This window comes from Antennarius striatus, chromosome 3, assembly GCF_040054535.1.
Source record: "Antennarius striatus isolate MH-2024 chromosome 3, ASM4005453v1, whole genome shotgun sequence".
Lineage (NCBI taxonomy): Eukaryota > Metazoa > Chordata > Actinopteri > Lophiiformes > Antennariidae > Antennarius > Antennarius striatus.
In genome coordinates this window covers 8,670,137-8,690,881 of record NC_090778.1, presented here as the reverse complement: position 1 = coordinate 8,690,881, position 20,745 = coordinate 8,670,137, and the positions used below count along the sequence as shown (strand labels likewise).

The window sequence follows — 20,745 nt, the reverse complement described above, 5'->3', positions numbered from 1 at the left end:
CTGCCTTTAAAAGTCAGCATCTGTCCGATAATAACTCTCACATGACATTAATGTAGTACCAGGCACAATATTGTAACGTAATAAAAAGATTTTACACCGATATTTTTCCAAGGTGGTTAATTTAATATCTGTGGTCATATGAGGCCACAGTGGCTAATGTAGGAAAGGGATCTGAGGAGCAGTTTTAAGGCAGATTTGGAGTTGGTTGATTTTTAGGAATGGAATCTTACTAAAGTTATACTTCAGTAAATTCACTGTAATGCCTACCTTATAACAGTAATTTGGAGGCAAATATCATTATTCCTTTACCTCCAAATTATTGTTTAAATCTTTCATAACATATCATTTTTCAAATTGCTGCTGTGACGGCAGCAGCTCAGTTCACTAGGCCCTGACTTGGAAGCTGGAGAGGTGTCAGTCCACCTCTTGAGCATTCCCAATGTGCACTTGAGCAAGGCACTGAACCCATAAGCTGCTCTGAGGGTGCTATTTGGCTGCCTGTGACTTCCCATCACTATTTCCCCAACCTGCATGTTTTCAGGCCCTCTGTGTGAGTGTATACTGAATTTTTCGGATAATAAATCGCTCCGGATTATTAATCGCACCAGCCAAAAAATGCATAATTAAGAAGAAAAACACATATATAAGTCGCACTGAAGTATAAATCGCATTTTTGGGGGAAATTTATTTGATAAAATCCAACACCAAAAACATACATGTCATCTTGAAAGGCAATTTAAAATTAAAAAAGAGAACAACAGGCTGAATAAGTGTACGGTATACGAACGTTACATGACTGACATGCCTGGCGTAACATGTTAAGAGTTATTCAGATAACTCTAGCATAAAGAACATGCTAACAAGTTTACCAAACTATCAGTTTTCACTCCAAATCACTAAATCTAATGAAATCTTCATCCTTGGTGTCACTTTTAAACAACTCCCCCAACTCGGGAGGTAGACGATGCGCCGCTTCCTCTTCTATGTCACTTACGTTAAGACTCATCGTCAGTTACCGGCAATGTTGAAATTATCAACACAGCCCTAGAGCGCCCTCTTGCGGTTTAGTGTGAAAATAACATGTGAAATGATATAATAATGTGTTAATAATTTCACACATAAGTCGCACCAGAGTAGAAGTCGCACCCCTGGCCAAACTATGAAAAAAACTGCGATTTATAATCCGAAAAATATGGTATGTGTATATGTGTGTGGTATATATATATATATATATATATATATATATATATATATATATATATATATATATATATAAAAAAGAGAGAAAGAGAGAGAAATAGAGAGGGAGAGAGAGAGACACACACACATCATAATATAGTTGGCCTTTGGCCTGTCTGTTTTGGCCTCTTGTTTCAACCACATGCAAAATGTAAGCTTCTTCCAAAGAGACATCTTTTTTTAATTTTTTTTGATGCTTTTGTTGGACTGTCATATTCTCAAATTCATCTGATCAGCTGAGGAGGTCGCATTCATTGTGTCAAAGCCTGGATTGATCTGCAATACATTGTGGCTTTTGTTTGTGAGACACAATCATATCAATATTACATTCCTGTGGTTTTTGTATGGCCTCAACGTTCCTGAGTTGACTTCAGACATTTGTGTTCCAAAAACATCTTAATCTGGTGTCGTCATAAAGAACTCAACATTATTCCCTAAAACATTTACAGATTATTTGTTGTGCGTTTGATGCAGTTAGCATCAGACGTCTCAGTGTCCTGATCATTAACTTTCACATCTGTTGCTTCATCTAGTTTTGTATGCAGGGATTTTTCTGTAGACTGTATGGCTCAGCAAAATGCTGAGGTTTTAATTCTGTCCGGGCACCGTATAAATTTAACCAAGACAAAATCATTATTTTATACGGCTCTCATTATCCTGCCCCAAGCATGCTCCTCAAGTACCATTAGAAATAATGTGTTGGTTGGTAATAAGAAAAAGCTAATCACCTTCAGTGCAGCTTTGCAGGTGGAACTGTAGACTTTTACAGCGGAGGAACTCTTAATGTCAGTATTAAATAGATTCATACATGTCTTTTCTAGCTTGATGAGCTGATTTAAGTTTACTGATGGGTAAAACGGGTCCAGGTAAATCGTGGGTTGGCTGTCATCATAATGATGTGTCAACTGATTTTAACACAGAGTTCCTTTACCAGCCCAGATAGTAACTGAATTAGCCTAAAAGCTTTAGTGTATTCTCTGGAACTATTACTATATTGATTATATAAAAATTACATTGGAGGCTTTAATTATCATAGAAGAGGAAGACATTCACAATCTGATTATGAAAATTTTCTTTGAGGATCATCCATAACCATTTACATCACCTTTTTGCTTGAGTGTAAGAAATTCCTCCTTGTTAAGAATGATAACATAATATGTAGGCATTATCATATTGACCATCTTGTCCTGTCCCCTAGCTGGGAATCCAGCCAAAACCCAACAGATGTACAACAGCAGGAAGTTGAACGGCAGACAGTCTTCATATCAAGCTCTCAACGGGTGGACAGTAATCCAGTAAAACAGAGTATTATTAAATTATGCAAGATATTTATCTTTTAAAAAGAGGAATTACTATCTAGTCCATGTGTGGTTATATTTAAATAGGGATTATATAGTATCAACATACTGCGTTATAGACAAGTGTAGTTAATTTTTGATATTTATACAGCCTATACATCTGAGTGATTTTAATATAAAGCTACTTCAGAGATATATTATAAATATGATTGTTTAGCCATTATTGAGCTTCACAAATTCAAAACATATTAACATGTTTATATATTATATATATAAGTATATTAAAAACTCACATTCATATATACAAACAGTAGGGGTTGTATTTACAAAGCAGGTCACATTGTTGTGAATGTGCCGGTCATGATGGTCAGTTTGAACCATTTCAGACCCCGACTTGAGTCCTACAGGCAGAAATATTGCTTATTGACATTTTCCGAGTTAAGTTGCAGCTACAGCCTCCTCTTCACTGAAATCCAAGCTGGACCTGCCAGAGTGGCCCGAAGTGTTTTCTCCTCCATATTGCATTCAATATTGCTGCTGCGTCTCATGTGGATGTAGCAACCCCTGAAAGCAACACTGCAGTAATTGAGCAGCGCTGACACACTTTAATAAGGGTGAAGGATTAAACAGGTTGCTGCCGAGGCTGGTCTCAGTAAATCGGCAGGGTCAGAAGAGATCCTGAGGGCCCAGGTGGATGATGATAGGTGTTGCTAAGGTTGGCGGCTGGTAATAGGCACTGTCAATGTACAGATTGCCTAAAAACAGGACACACAAGCAAGAGGTTAATAGAACAGATGAAACCATTACATGACCACTCTGAAGGGACGAACATTAAGGGGTGTCGAAACTGCGTCAAGAAGAAGATAAATCAATGAACTATAAGGTTTTACGTTTAAAGGTGATTTGATGACGCTCTATCAAAGCTGGATTTATTGTTGATGCCATGTTTTCTGGTTGCTCTTAGACCCCTTAAATATCTGAGGATTTAGGAAATACAGCATATCCTGGACAATTATTTCACTTTACCAAAGTCTTACCCACATCTAACACATATGACTTCTGGATGTTCAGATTCACCAAACAGTAAAAATAAACCGCAAATATGGGTTGATGATATGTCAAACAGCCCAGAGCATCTTTAACTTCAAGAAGTTTGTTTTTCATAGCTCTGTCCTTCATTTGGCATAGCGCACTCCAGCTGGAATTTTACATTGACAATAATGAACAAACATGGGTTATTAATTGCTAAACCAAATTACCCAACTTTAGTCCAAAGCATGTACGAAGGTCATTATCCTCACTAGTTGATTATGTCTTTAATAATAAAACACTGTTACTTCAGTTGGTAGTGAGTAACGTAATTACGGAAAAAACTGCACAACTACAGTAAACTAAATACTGAAGGATAAATTGGTGAAGTTCTTTCCACAGAAACATCTGGATCTCTGACGGTTTTAGTGAAGAGTTTGTCTCGCATGCAGAAACAAATGAAAGTCATTTCAGCTTTGCCACAGAAGGCATCTCCCTTTCTGAAGTTAGGTACCACCTGGCCTTAATATTTTTGTTCTAACGTTAGCCTCCTGGTCAACATTCACTTGAGCCTCCAGCAGAATTAGTTTGCCTGCCTTCACAGCAGGCAAACTAATTGTTTGCCAGTTCTGGAAAGCTCTGTTGTCTTCCACCTTACGTGACCAGGTCTCTGAAATAGTGAATTCTCAGGTCAGCAGTGAGATAGTTCCAGGTTTCCTGTTTCAGAATGCATGTGGCTAGATGTGGTCATACTTTCAATTTTGCTGCTCTTTCACATCCCAGTAATGGCTACAGCTGTGGAAATAAGATGCACGTAATAATAAAGTTGCTATGATGCATTAAAGAATAGAAATATGGGATAAAAGTTAGTATGTCAGATATCCCATTTTAAGGATCCGAACTGATGTATATTTAATAAAAGTGTACAACTGGAGGGCAAAACTCAATTTATATCAGTGAAAACGTGTAAATGGGTGGTTATTTTTGTCATTACATATGCAGGCATGACATCACATGATATAGATTGTAGAAGACAGTTTATTTTAGAGTGTTAATAATGTCCACTACATGTTATAATATTATATACAGGCAAAAAAGTAATTATCTAAAATGAAGAGATTTTAAATCTTACCTGGGTTTGTGGATAAATGTGCATGAATCATGAAAAAAGTTTTAGGAACCACAAATTACTCAGCTGTAACCAAAAATATTCATTTATTTAAACAGAGCATAACCTACAAACAGGTTCAAATAAAATCTCTCTCAGAAAAGGAAGTATTTCAACTCAATACAAACTGGCTCAACAGCGCAAATACCCAACAAATAGCTGTAAACTCCGACGTTTAATATTCAAACAAAGGAAAAGCCTTTCTCAGTGCAACAGATGATTGTAAACCCCTGTTTTAAACATTAAAAAAACAGACAAATTATCAAACAAAAGTGTACTCACATCCATCAGAGATTCTTAAAGGAATAATTAAACTTCTGACAAAGAAGCCCACAGTTAAACTTTATCTGCGTTACCATATTTGGTGTCACTTATTTTCATACTGTACTACATGCAGTTCATTTATTCAGCTCCCTGCAGAAGTCAGTGCACGTCTTTATTTAAACTTTCCTCTGAAGACCAAGTATTTCTGAACTTCCCTGAAATGCCTGGTTTTCCCATGCAGAGGATGTTTGGTTCCCTGTCTAGGTTGCATCATATAGTTTGTGAATGTTAGATTTTCTCTACATCGTGTGTTTAAGATCCTGTATTACATTTTGTTCCATAACACAGATATTTCACAGCAGGTTTGTATAAATAATGTATTTAGCTCCCATCTGGAAGCATTTAGCTCCCTATTTTAAAATATATATTTGATGAAACTACTCATTTCCCTACGGTGAACGTTTAGTGGGTCATTTCAGGGATCTAAAAAAACCAAAAAACTAGCACAACATCAATTACACTACTGAGCACTATGGGATCTACTGTGGGGGAACTGTAAAATTTAAGAGGTCGCTGCTTCAGTGGGAAATTAATGTATTTGTTGATATTTAGTATGTAGTAATTGGTGATTTTATATTGACACATCCCTGACAATGTTTTTCTCTCACTCTGGTGAATGTTGAGTTGGCTCATTTTATTTTAGAACTTGCCATCAAATTTGGAATCACAAAAGGAAGAGCTGCATTTTTAGTTCCAAAAGGATTCTAAGAGATTGTTTACTTCGTAAGGTATTTTATTTAGGTTCCTGAATTAGATTTGTCATCCACGGTGCCCTTGTTAAAGCCCAAAGCTTCTGCTAGCTAGTTTCTCAGACTGTGTTCACATGCATAGCAATGAAACTTCCGACACATTTCTAATGACCAATGTACCTGAACTGGTTTCCAGTGTAGCACAGGGAGAACATGCTGTGCATCAGTGATTCTGTGGGCAATGAAGCCAGTTTGGGATTATGGTAAAATGTTTGCGGAATTGTACTAGCATTTAAAGTCTAGTTTGTGAAGAGTTAGGACAACTTCAGAATTAAACTATAACACATGGTTCATATGAAGAGGATGAGGTGAGGTGAGGATCCTAATATGGGTAAAGGTGGGTGACGGGGTATGCTGTGGGGATTCTGATGACTGGGACAACTACTGAGGGAATTCTGGAAGGAAAACCTGAGGAAGCAAAGAAAAAGAAAGAACTCAAATATTGGGATGTGATGATGAACAAAATCAAATGCATGGATTATTGATCAGATACCAAGAGGGACGGTGAGTTTACCGTAGGGAGGGAGGGTGCCTGCAGGACTGTAGCCATAGGGAGCACCAAAACCTATGAAAATTAGAGACCAGGTTTGATCACTGCACAGAGAGTAAACTGTGTTCATGAACATTCAATCAGCACATCCTTCATCCACAGCTATTCCAGTTTGAACAAGAAGGGTCACCGTGTTAGTTCTGTTTGATATCTCAAAAGAACATTGAAGGATAATGCATGCTTTGGGACATAACCTGAATATGATTTAACTCTCTTATTATATTTTACTTCTTTTAGAAGGCCAAATTAAAAATAAAGTAAAAAATAAATTGCATTTTTTTTAACTTAAAAGAAAAGGGCATTTATTTTTCATTTTGTAAAAACAAACAAAAAATTGTAAATTTCCACTTAATAAAGTACCAGATGACCTACAATTATCTATCACTGACAGTGATTCTTTTGTAAATAAAAAAAACGAATAAAAGGGTGTGGTGCATAACTTTTTGAAAAACCAATGGAAGAACTGAGCATTGTATGGCTACATTAGAAGGAAAACTAATGATTCTAATTGTATTCTTGTGTAATCGTCACTGGATGGTCCTGATTCGATGTTCACAACCGTTTTATCAGCTTTTTGACAGCACAAAAATGTCTAAAATGTTGCTCTTCCCTCTTCCCTGGTCTTTGAGTTTTTGCCTCTGAGTCCTGAGAATGCCTTCGTAAGTCAGGTGGCTTGGGATACCAGCTTTTGCAAATGGTGTCATTAATTAATTTTAAACAAATATATATTGTGCACTGGCTTATTGTATAATAGTGTAATGTATGGCATTTAAAGCTAAATCTACATTTTGATAGCAGGGCTCAAAGGCAATGTAAGAGCGTGTAGTTTGAAGCAAATCAAGGTAGAAATGAATGTTTTTAGAGTATTTATTGAGCCTTAAATAAGTCTCAATGTTAATGTTAGAATTCATGTTGAGTTTTATTATCTATGAAGGTATTATGGCCCATTTGCTGCATCAGTTGATAAACTGAATAAATGATCAAAACTATAGCACACACAGTAGACACGCTGTAACAGCCCAATCAACCAAAATGATTTCCAGTGGCATTGCTTTGAAAAAAAGACATTTGCAGTCATTAATAAACTAATGAATAAAAGACCAGAAGGTATTATAACTCTTTGAAGACGCAGATATTTTGGGAAATACACTTGAATGCTTTCTGATGATAAGAACATGACTAGTAACCTAGTTCTGATAGGTTACAGTCAAAAATATATACATATAGAACTGAAGGTGTCATCTACTCATCATTATGTTCTATGTGTGTGAAATGTCATCACTAGTATGGGGAATGCTCATGAAACTAATGAAAATGTGTTTTGTGAGGTTTGGTTGAGATGAATGGATCAAGAACCTGAAAAACCAACGCCTTTAGTAGCTGCTACAGAGACATTAAAAATATACAATCAATTAGTACATATAGAGTCAAAATCTTTGAAATGACCTAAAATACTTACCTTAAAATATAAACTCTCATGTAAAACAAATAGAGTATTTAATTGAAAATGTCTTCATCTTGCTTGGAGGTGATCGTGTGGCTGGACTCACCTGGAGAGATGTAGCCGTGTGTGGGTTGGGTGCTGATGTATGGAGCTCTGGGGATGACAGGGACCCGCTGAGGTCTGGCAGCGAGGGCTGGGAGGGTCAGTACCGAGGTTACAGGTCGCTTTGGCTGCACAGACACACACATCCAGCACACATCAGAACTGCAAGATATACGGTTTCAGACTGACTACAATCGTTCACTCACAGGCGGGTTTAGCCGTTTCTTCTTATTGGTTGTGGATTTGGAGCCAGAGAACAGGCTGTTCAGAGCAGCTAGAGCTGCACTGGCTTTAGCAACTTTCTTGTTGGGACCAGTACCTCTAAAAACCTGCTTGTCCACCTCCACCTGTCACAAAACAAAACAGAGGAATGTGTCTTCTGAAAAATTTTGAATAAAATAATTACCTGACATCTTGATATTTTTACAGCGGGGCTCAAATTATTTTATATTTAGTTAACTGACAGAAAACTGCTGAGAACATATAGGAAGCACTTTGAAGAAGTTTATTGTACAATTATACATAATGTTGTGAAATGTCTCATTTCTTCTTACTCTGAGCTGACTATTATTAAGTAACATTGTGAAAACCAAATGATTCCGTGAGTACCTAATGAGCAGAGTAATGATGGAAATAATCTTTCATTGAAGCCTTTTGAAGAATGCTGTAATTTATTCAAAATATGAAATATTTGTCGGTCATAGCTTCTCACACATTAGGGATTGCTTCATCTCATTTGCTGGCTCTTAGTACATTTAGACATTAGAATAGACTAAACCTCATACTGGAAACCAAATGAGTATATTTATACTCAACTACATCACAAGATAAAATAACTTTCATGTTGAGCTTTCTCTCTCTCTCTTTCTTTCTTTCTGTGATGTGTGAAGATGTTTTGAGATGCAGGAAGCACTGCAGTGCCAAACATCAAAAACATGTTCCCTCATCAATTCCTAATAAGATTCTCTGAAAGGGAGACAGTAACTCTGTGAAAGGCAGTGGTGAGTGTGTGTATGTGTGTGTGTGTCCGTGTTTCAGTACCTCTATGATGAAGCGTTTGTCATAGCTGCTGCCGCTCTCTGATATCAGCTCATATTTGAGACCACGGCGTTTCTCATTCAGCTCCATCACCGGGTTTTTACCTCCTGCTGTCAGGATCGGACCGAGAGCTCTCGTCTACAAAGAAAATCAGCAACACAAGCCTCTCTCTTTTTTGTTTATTTATTTAGTATTTTGATATTAAAATTTGAAATTTAACTACCGATATGTGTCAGTTCAAAATATCATCATTATAACAATACTTGATTAATAGTAATCTGGTTTGTCTAGAATGCATTATATTCCAGTAACAATAAGACATTTAAGAATGATCTTTAAGACTGAAATACTGCTTATAGTTCTGCTAAAATGTTTAATCATCATAGCACAGGCTGATGATACTGATATCTAAGAAACATTTACTATCTGTGCCTAATAAATGTGCATGTTATCAAACTCACAGTCTCACTGTGTGCATTTACCACTTCCTGTGTGTCATTAGAGGAGGTGATGGAGGTGGAGCTTGAGCTGGTCGACATCCTGTCATTCTTGCCTTCGCCATCTGACTTTTCGTCAGCGCTCAGAGAGTCCACGTCTCCATCAAGGCCAAGCACGAAACCCAGAGCCTGCAGCGCCTGGAGACGTTGAACACAAGAAACAAAATATGCACTCAATCAACGATCTCTCTTTAATTAACTTGCTAACATTTGTTCATTAACAATGACCACAATCTAAAAGTGACTGCTGAAGTTTCTCTAATGCCCTGACAGTCCCTGAACTCACCACAGAAGGCATATGAATCACACCATCATCTGTGACTGAGCTGCCACTAAGCAAACCACTCAACCAGCTAACAGCTGCTGCATTGAGGCTTTAAAGTGGTCATCTTCAACGACAAAAGAAACAACAACTCAAAGTCTGGCTGTACTGGGAGGCTCTGATGTGTGAATCTCTAACTCGATGAATAAATGTGCATGACAAAGAGAGTGAGCAGTCAAAATTAACAAGTTCATTAAAGGCCTGAGTGCATAAAAGAACATTCTTTTTGTCTCACTTGTCAATTCTTTCTTTATGCTGACATTAAATCATGTTAAAATTTCAAGAACACAATGAGAGAAATTTAGAACAAAAACATGAGATATGATGTACTAGAGCTCTGTAACTAAAACTAAAACATTGTACACCATGATTCAGAGAGATGAAATACTCTTTATATAAAATATACTAAACATGATAGAAGAATATGCTGATAATTTAACAATTTGTCATTTCACTGACTCTTGTATATACAGGCTTATTCTTGAACTGATGACAACAACACGCTGGTACAGGGAAACAGAAATGTGCTGGTGCTGCAGATCCAGCAGCCTCCATTCATTTTGATTTCACTGTACAGGATGGTTTGGGGAATGAAAGTCAAGTGGAAAAAAGTGACAGATCTTAAAACAAAAGATGTGTGTGATTGTATGGAATAATGTAGATATACTGTAAAACAATTCAAAATTATCAAGCACAATGATTTCATGCTAAACCTTAGATTTTGAGATTTGATTTTTCACATCTTGACTGGAGACTGAGAAGAACAGTACTGTACATATTTAGCTGGAAAATGCATCATTTATTGAAAACGATATCTAAAAGATCAATGCCAGATCGAAGCTAAAGAAGGTAATTACCTGTGAAACTGATGCTGAAAATCTTTTCCAGCATCAAGTTTTATAAATGTGCCTGTGAATATGAGACCTTGACCCTCTGTGCACTGAAATACTCTATAATACCATGATCTGATCTTCATGAACATCCCTCATCTAAATCATTGGACAGGATTTGCACAGATACAGTTGTAGCATGGATATTTTCCAAAGTGGAGTTATTAAGACCTTTCATCAAATAGAGACAGAAGACAATGAAATTAATCGTTGCAGACATTTCAAACTGAAGGATAAACTGCCTCATACAATTTCATGTGAACTAGTTCTCCGTAAAGACGGAAGTAAAAACACTTTTTTCAGCATTAAGTTGAATATTTTCTCAGTGATGAGGCAGATATTCATATTAAGCAATAATCAACTATTAATACAACTCAAGAACTACAGTGCTCTTTTTTTTCTCTGATTAAAGTGTTTCTAATTCTTAAGCAAAATTTGACAAACCAATTCCAATTAAATGAAATAGGTTTAAAGTTTAAAGTCTTATTTGGTATTAAAGAACCTTTTTGCTTTAAAATCTGACACTGTTTAGCGATAGGTTTCCGTGGAACTCTGCTGAATACCTTGAGGGCTACTTGAAGCTTGGCAGTTCTCTTCGAGTTCCCAGTGGCCTGGTAAGTGGTTCCCTGTATGTCCACAGACATGGTGAAGACTGGAGCGTGGACCGGGCCGGACTGTGATAGGAGGCGGTATTGAAGGCCTGGGTGGATCTGATTCAGACGCATCAGAGCGTTCATGGGGTGATTTGGATCCGTCATCCTCCAGTCCAAGACTACAGAAGAAGTGATGGATGTTAGTTTTTAACATTTTGGTTGGCATAAACTCTAAACATTTCTCAATGAGGTCACACCTACAAACTGAGATTTGTAGCAAGCAGATTTAAATACACAGATTCTCTGGAACATATCTGAGTTCTTAGAATGAATCTAAAACCAAACACAGGTAAGAAACAAAAGGGAAGTGGGTGATAAAAACTGCCAAAAATAAATTGCACTGGAGTACTTCAAAAACCTGCATCTACATGTAAATTAAAAATGAAGGCACTTGTAAATACAATCAAGAACAAGCACACTTGAGGTAAACAAGTCTTGAAGTTAATGAAAGGAAATAACTGATCGGGGTCTGAGGATGTTTTATAGTTACAACAATATCATTCAATTTCTTACATATTAGGAGGTAAGTGAAAAAAAAAGCAGTTCAATGTGTGTGTAACTGTGTCATATAAATATCACACACACACACACACACACACACGCACGCACGCACACACACACAAACAACTATTGTGCACAAACTCCATCAAAGGTAACTTTTCTTGGTAAATTAAGAGGGCTGTGTAACGAGAGACACAGAACTAGGACGTCTCCGTTTCATTGGCTGCCGTCTTTTCACTACTAATAACAAAATGATGAGGCTGATGCTGACAGGTATTTTACTGATGACACTTCACACTGAGAGATGAGGAGTGCTCTCTGCTTACCCAGAGCTCTTGGGCTGTAATATTTTTACAGGTGAATTGAAAATGAAACACTCTGTGACACCCTTTATACTAAAACTGTAGACTATCTCCTTATTGTGTGTTCAACTGTGTTTTCTAAAACTACCTCTCCACTTTGTTTCAGTCTAAAAACACGAAAACTATGACATGCATAAATTTTCAGTGATGCTTGCAATCATAATTTAAATATGATTGTAATCTACAGAAAATCCCATTTCGTAGGTGTCTTTTTTGATGGAATTTTTTCAAATTGGGTCGTTCAGATGCTCCATTGCATTTGACTGATTTTATGTTGTTTATTTTTTAATTCATCTCCCTACAGCCCTCAGACTGGTTAGCCTGAATATTTTAGGAGGTAGTCAATGTCGTTTGCATGGCTGCTATTAAAACGTTTCTGTTGAAAAATCATGCAATCATGTCAGTAAACCTCAAACAGCACTGTAATACTCATTAACCATGACAGACTTTGATGTTTTACTCTGAAATAAACCAAGCAGGAGAGCAAAAATGACATAATTTAAAGTTTGTGGACAGGGCTGAAAACCATTAGAAGAGTAGGGACCATTAAAAATTTACCTCCTGCTGATCATTTGTCTGTGAGACCTTAAAGCACATGTGTGAAACTCAGGGCCCGGGGGCCAAATGTGGCCCGCCACATCATTGAATGTGGCCCGCGAGAGCATAAAAGGTGGGTGCATAAAAATAAATAGGCCAAAAGCATGCTATGACCTGAAACTTCATTTCCAAAAACTTGGTAATTAAGCCCATTTTAACTCTGATAAAAAAGTTTTGAACAAAGTTCATGTCCTAACTTGTGTTTGATGTTATTTTTCATTATTCACTTTGGATAGTTTGATCCTTGATTGAAGGAGTGTTGTGGGTTTCATAACCTGACTAATTAAAAAGATTTATGTTATAACAGAAACAAGCAAACATATTTACTCCGTGTTACTGCAATGTTTGTAACTTGAACAAGTAATAAATTCCCAGTTATTTAACATTAAGGATTAGTTACATTTATTTCACATTACCGTGACTTACATTTAGTTACATTTATTAGTTGCATCTGGCCATTAAAGGACAGCCATTATTCTGTCGCGCTCGGTGAAAATTAGTTTGACTCCCCTGCCTTAAAAAAATCACAAAAATGGTCCTGTGGCCTTAACATGAGGCATTTTCTTAAGATTGTAGAAAGCAAATATGAGGCTACATGCCTAATACTAGAATGAGAGAACATGACATTGTTTTCTGTTAAAATATGTTCAATTATCTTTTTACAGTCCAAAATACAGATTATTATCAAAAGTATGCATCCTGCTAATGGAGCGTACAAAAGGTTCTACATGTATACTGTTTTAAAGTAATTTCAACCTTGGGATCAATAAAGTATTCAGATTCTGATTTTTCTGCAGTCTCTGTGTACAATAACTTTCAGCCTCTGACAGACCGTAAAAGCTGATGCAGCGACAGAAGAAGAATGGGATGGTGCTGATGGACAGGTGCTGGGAGCAAAAGGAGGGGAGGCCTTCATGCACCGTGTGTGTGTGTGAGCATGGTGGGAGGTAGTGCGATAATTGCATGGCAGCCTGCAGTATTAATTCCTCTATCTCTGCCTACCATCATCTCCTTTGAACTGAGATGAGATGAGAGTTGCTAAGGATGTTCATCCCAGTGAGGGCTGGTTTAATTAATGTGACAGCAACAGACAGGATGGACACACAGACAGAAAAAAAATCTACAAACACACACACACACACACACACACACACACACAAACACACACACACACACACACACACACACACACACACACACACACACACACACACACACACACACACACACAGATAAAGAGTGTCTGTGGTTTAATTGTCTTTTAGCTCCAGTGAATCCAGGCTGCAGGTTTGAACTAAAAGGCTCCCATGTCCACATACCCACAAAAGTAACCTTGTAGTGTATAAATGCCAAACTTGGACTAGTGAAGACATCTATTTCCTTCTTGAATGCTGTAACAGTTTGTACATTTTATCTATATTTTAAAGAGATACACTTAAAAAAACTGGATCTATCTGGAATCACTATTTCTCTGTGTCAAGATGAAGGAAAAAAAATAAAACCACAACCAGAATAACAACTCATTCACTGACTTGGCAGTGCAAACAAATAATGGTTTGAAAATTACCTTGAGAAAAAAACATGTTGTACAACAGTGTTCATAATTAGAGGCTATTTGAATTTCATGTTGTTGGGCAAGACATCTGACAATATGAAAGTGAAAAAAACAAAATGATCCAACCATTGAGAGGACCAGTGTTGGCTAAAAATATGTTTTAACCTTGATCACAGCTATTAAAGAGGAGTGTACAAAGGTTTTTAATGCTAAAAGCTTTCACAGCCTTCTTTATTCTGCTGTACATTGCTGTAATTTATACATTTGCCCTGATCCGTGAAAACAGTTTGATTCTTGGCCCAGTGGGTATGAATGCTAACAAGCTGCAGAAACATCACTAAAGCTGGGGTCAGGAACACTGGAGCGGCACTCAAGAGCTGGCTACATATGAAGATTCTTCGACCAAAAAAAATCCAACTTCTTTCCTTAACGCCTTCAACACATGAAAGCACAACTACAGTAGCTGTCTCGTGGCTTCAGCTGAGAAATTATTGGCAAGCTCACCACATTCCGCAAGCTCACTTAGTATTTTCTCTTTCGTAAATGTAATGTTAAATACCATAACCAAATAATTACAAGATAATTACAAGATAAACATTCTTTGAACCTAAAAACTTTTTTGCAGTTTAGCTGATGTTTCCTAGTTACTGTTGCAGGTTCTAGCAGATCAAACACAAGCACACAGAAAAACCGTCACTATGTTATGGTGGGAAATTCTTTGGGGCTCATATTTTAAACAACAAATTTATTATACAAACCCAATTATGCCACCTATACAATTTTATTATTTTCTGTCCTAATTTAGATCAAACCCTCCATACCAGCTTGATATTTCTTCTAATATATAAAAACTTCAAGATTAACTTAACATACATCAAAAGATTTGGCATTGCTCCTGAAGTTACAGTGAAAACAAATATAAGACGTATGAATAAATAGTCATAACACAAAAACAGACTTTCCCAGCGTGGACTGAGGGGGAAGAGTTTGTGTATATTCAGCCAGATGGCAGCGCAGTGAACAGGCTGCGGCTGGGGTGGGTGTCGTCTTTTAGTATCCTTTGAGTTCTGTGCAGACACTTCATCAGACTGATATCACAGATATTTGATCAATGAGCACCAATAATCTTGTGATAATGACAAGAATTATAATGTGGTTGGACAACAGAGCTGCATAAACTATTATGTCCAGTTGATCGAATGGTCCAAAAATATTGTCCTGAAATCAGTGGACATGTTCTTTACAAAAATAAAAAAGCAATTCTTTACTTTTTGCTTGAAATTGTTGTGACTTGAAATAAAAGATGGAAGTCACCTTAGATAAAATTTAACCATAGAAGGCCATTCTATGTTGACTACAAGAATGATTTACTGCTGGAGAAGTAAATGTTAAAATTTTCTACAATAAGTAGGCATCGTTTCCAAGCACGAGGTAATACATCCAATTGGCCAAAAAAACCCACAGGCCTCACGAAACAACAGCGGCCCAAGTTCACCACCTGCACAAGAACATCTGGGGCAACAGAGTTGGTTTGCATACCCGCAGAATGAGCAAAAACTGCCAAAATCTACAGAGATGTTCACCTTCATGCTCGTCATCATCACCAGGTTTTTTACCCTGACTGCAGTTCATTGTCATCACCAACTGCAACCGCAAAAATTTTCTTCCTTAATGCCCGTGTGTTCCTGCTCCTGCCAATACCTGCTGTAGCAACTCCGCTTATTGAAGAGAAATTAAATAACCCATGAGATCATGGTCTTTTCTTGTGAGCGGGCAAAACACACCTGTACAATAGTGATGTTGTTTAATCAGCATTAATAATGATTAATTGATGAGCCACCTGTCTAGAGGATCAAAGGAGATGCTTTGTGTTGAGTCATTACCTCCTTTACATCTGCCTCTTTGAGTTGTGTGATCAAACCTATACGGCCATCTCGTCACACACCTGTGTAAACAGAATCTTATTCTGCTCCACCCGTCTGGTGGATGGGTTCTCTCAATTGCAGAAAAATACTCACTAACAAACAAATTTGCAAACAAAATTTTAAGAGAATAACTATTTTCCTGCTGCAGACAAGATCACATATCTTTCATTTAAACTCATGAAAAATGGGAACAAAAAGAAAAGTGTTGCGTTTATGTTTTTGTTGTATAAAACTAGAGAACAGGAGAAGATTTGTTATAGTACATGTCTATCGGTGCCAGCAGCTTATTTTTACCCTCATTAACAGTTTGCAGGAAGTTTAAAGACATTTTCTTCTTCCTTTGAGGAATTTTTACTTAAAAGCTATGACTGAAACAGCTTTTTGAACAGTTTTACTTCCTCCTGAACCGCTTTCATTCAGCTGGGTGAATGACATGAATGAATGATATCACCCACAGATGCGCGCTGAGCTGGTGACAATTCAAGCACTAAACTGGATTCCTACTGTGATCTTGTGAGGATTTCAAACACGATGGCAGAACTTCCCTGCAAGAACACATCCAGGCAGGTTTAGGGCAAAAACATCTGACAGCAGAATGACTTTTTCAAACCCAACAGGCTGTTTTGATCCCCTTCAAACAAAACATCCTGATGTGTAAGATAAAATCATCCTCACTGCTCAATTCTTTCAGCTCCACTGATTCACTTTTCCACCTTTTACACAAAGCCTGTCAGAAAGCCCCTTGTTTACAGTCTGCTGCGGTTTCTAGTTGTCCAGCAGTCATACAGACGCAGTGAATACCAGAGCCTTTTGTCTTTGTCATTGGCTGCAACTGAGAAACAAATCCCTGAATCAATATCCACTTACATTCTGCTAAGAGACAGTTTTCTCCTGGGGGATCTGGCATCATATAATGCAGGTTTACCCAACAGTGGTTTCTAGTGCCGTCTGACTTTGTGCTTATATGGAATAATTTACTTTTCCCAGTCATGATCATTCAGTTTTAAGCCCTTTCTAGTCAGAGATTTATCTGAGTTAATCAGCCCATGTCAATCTGTACTCAATACAGCTACCAATTTCATTGTTGATAAACATGTATTCTTTTTCAACAGTAAGCACGTGTCATGAACATCTCTTTCTTAGCTGTAGCTCTCTTGTATTGTTTTCGATTTGATTTAGCATATTAACCACTTGGAGGAGATTCAGTTTGTCCTCCTGATAGCTCATTAGGCACACAGACTAACATTAGCACGAACACTCAGCTCTCTCAATGTGTGCTGAAAAAAAAAAGACAATAAAGAGAAAGCTTTGTGAGGATAACAAGTTTATCACTTGCCATAACATCATCCAATATCAAGTTGGATTTCAGATCACATACAATATGTGCAGTAAGGGCACATTTTGTAAAGACTTCAATCTGAAACAATCAATTTTTCAGTTGTTCAGCATTACCGATTAGAATTTAAGTAACCCGCGCAGATGTAAAGTCAGGTTTAATAGTAATATAATAATGTTATAGAAACTAGACGTCTTGTATCTTATTTATCATGTAAGACCTGTCTGCCAGGTGTCCAACTCAATCCAACCACATTAAAAAACCTTTATAAAGCTGCTATCAGTTACATATAATTATTACTTTAGCTATCTGCATTCAAACACGATTATTTGTCCACGTTAGCGGTACAGAGGTGGGTAGGAGGAAGATTATCTGTTCGTTATCTACCATAAATTTTTGTGATTCTTTGAAATGAGAGCCAATGGCCAAAGTCACCTTTCATCCTTTTGATGAAGTCTCTGTCATTTGAGCCCATTTCTTCACGAAGCCGCTTTTGACAGCCGCCTGCGGAGCAGACATGAATTGATTATCTGAAACACCACAGACTGATGGACAGGCAAGCTAAACATTAAAATCATCACATGCAGAATGTATCTAAGCAGAGGATTTATACAATTTGCCTTACCGTGTGGCAAAGAAAGGAGAAAACTAGTGATGGGAGGAGGGCCGGGCAATCAACTTAAAACGTCCTCATGTCATGTAATACTGTCTCAATTGTGTTAACTCGTATACTACATGTTCAGTCGTGTTCTTTCAAAACAAACAAAGACGCATGCAAAGCAGCATGTAAAACAATGTAAATATGGGGCCAAACATGTTTATATTGTGCTGTATTGCATCTGATTCTCAATGTTTTGTTCAGTTGCAAGGTATAATAGTGATATAATAATAAGGTACCAGGCCCAGATATATTAAGCAGCAGCAGAAAGACCTGTGAAACATACTCTAGCACTGCGCTCAAAGCTGCCGCACACAAATGACACACAGGGTTTTTTTGGATACATTCAGCAAGTTCTAGAAATGGTTTGACTCAATATTGAGTGTAACAAATCAGATTTACTTGAAACTCACGCTATGGAAAAATTTCAAATTTTTGGCATGCAGTCACCTGTCACCCGCTGTGATTGTGGAGGGACCCACTATAAAGATAAATCCACTGTTGTGGATTGGAGTACAACAAGAGAAAGATATTCCTGCAAAGAATTCTGTATCTGTTGTCTGGGCATGATACAAATCCAAATAAGATAGATAATCCTTATTGATCAATTAATCTTGTTAAACTTTGAAATAATCCTGATTCACAAAAAGGCAAATCACCCAGCCCTGGTGCAGAAATAAAACAACCAAAAACAGATACAAACGTGGATACACACAGATGGAAACAAAAATGCTGCATGTAATCTAAAACACATCTAAAACTAAAACACATCACATATACAGATTCATTTGAAAAGCTGAACACACCTTCCAACAGCCTTGGTTTGCTAGCAGGGAGTGGATCCATATTTAACACCTTGTATAGCTGTCCAAGGGCTAGCAGGCGTAAAGCATACTGAAACACACACACACACACACACACACACACACACACACACACACACACTAACGTTATGGTACAGTGCAGATAAACAGGCAGAAACTTGTCATCTCTAATCAATTTGCTCTAATTATTGGGGAACTTGTGAGCTTTCCAACTTATGTGTATACCATCTAATTCTGTTGGGAAATATTTCATGCATTATACAGTAGAAGAATAAACAGTGGATTGACACAAAAAAGAAGGGAAAACAGAATAAAGAAAAAAATATTCCCAAAGTGGCAGGAAGGCAGAAACAGAGTGAGAGAATGTGGTGAAGCTGAATTTGAGGATGTCTTCATGTTTTTCAGTGCTGAGCTCACATTTTTTTGCCCATGGGTAGACTTTGTTGTTCCGTGTGCGGTGCTGCAACAGACGTTTGCAGCAGCACCAGCAGTGGCAGCAGCAGTGGTAGTGGTAGTGTTGGTTTGGTTTTAAACAGGGGAGAGTGTTCCCACGTTCATTAAGTCGCTAATTAGATTGCCAGTTCGTCAAACCTCCACAGAATTGAAGGGATGCTTATCTTGGGTCAGAGTCCGGGCTTCAATGGAAACTCAGCTATTTATAGTGCTGTCGTGAGCTCAGGGCATCACTGGGGTGGCCAATGCTTTATATAACCCTCCATCAAACAACATAATATGGGAGCATTGCTTGCTTGCTGACTTTGGTGCAGTGGGAGGGGGCATGGAAGCACACCCTGTTGAGACATTTCATGGTCTTACGACTTGCATAGCTGAGCAGATTCTTTCTTTCTTGGTGTAGCTAATGATTATGCTCGGATAACTAAGTGTCTGCGGCTGCTATTATTGCTGGAAAACAGGAAGGGAAGTTTTATAATGCTCTAAATGGGAGTGATGGTGAGAAACCATTTATAAAACAGTGATTAAAGCAAGACTTCCACCAATAAATCTGAGTTATAACGATGTCTAAAGTCATGTTTTCCAGCATTGAAATGACCTTTGAGCAGTATCCTCCTTTTAAACTACACTTGAACTACGAGGATGTCTAATACTAGCTATAAATCACAATCGTGACTTTAAATATCAAACTACAAAAAAACTATAATTGTAAATCTGTACCTCTTTTTGTTTGATAGAGCAGACAAAATTGTTTTTCATCTCAGCTTTGATCAGTTAAATCCTGGGTGGCTGTGGCTCTAAGATGAGAGACTGGAGTCTGTTAATGGATGCTTAATGTTCATGCTACTGGATTGTGTCAGGTAAAGCTAAGGAGGAATGGTTAAATTTCCCTCAAAAGTTTTCTTGAATAAGGTATTTAACATTTACAGCTCAATCAGCCGTAAATAAAATTCTCAAGTATATGAAAGATATAAATATTAGTGATTTCATTATCGTAAGAAGTCATCGAAAACCTGAACAGTTTGCTGAAAATTAATGCCAAGGAACTTTTATTGTAGAAAGCAGATAAAAAAATTTCAAACCAGTCAATGGATAACTATTCATTTGGTACGGAGAAACAAAATGTTCTGTCACTCTTGGGCAGAGGTAGACTTGAAGCAGCCAACCAGTTTAAACCACACATGCTCATTGGGCTTAAGGAACCTGGGATGGCCATTTTCACCTTTGTTTG

The 20,745-nt window shown here is 37.5% G+C and overlaps 1 protein-coding gene across 2 annotated transcripts in view; it reads right to left on the bottom strand.

Annotated features, from left to right (window-relative positions):
- Positions 1–2,854: 2,854 nt before the first annotated feature.
- LOC137592475 (spermatid perinuclear RNA-binding protein-like) overlaps positions 2,855–20,745 on the bottom strand; it is a 72,110-nt gene continuing 54,219 nt past the window's right edge. Inside the window, exons 10-18 of one of the 2 annotated variants that reach the window (XM_068310676.1) lie at positions 19,044–19,131; positions 18,015–18,083; positions 11,214–11,422; positions 9,424–9,576; positions 8,945–9,079; positions 8,110–8,250; positions 7,908–8,031; positions 6,322–6,372; positions 2,855–3,292 (exon numbers count right to left, since the gene is read on the bottom strand). In XM_068310676.1, the coding sequence (XP_068166777.1) occupies positions 3,204–3,292; positions 6,322–6,372; positions 7,908–8,031; positions 8,110–8,250; positions 8,945–9,079; positions 9,424–9,576; positions 11,214–11,422; positions 18,015–18,083; positions 19,044–19,131 (1,059 nt within the window). In that variant the 3' untranslated portion in view covers positions 2,855–3,203. Of the gene's footprint in view, positions 3,293–4,745; positions 6,216–6,321; positions 6,373–7,907; positions 8,032–8,109; positions 8,251–8,944; positions 9,080–9,423; positions 9,577–11,213; positions 11,423–18,014; positions 18,084–19,043; positions 19,132–20,745 lie in introns of those variants that run through there. The other variant, XM_068310675.1, reaches the window with a different exon arrangement.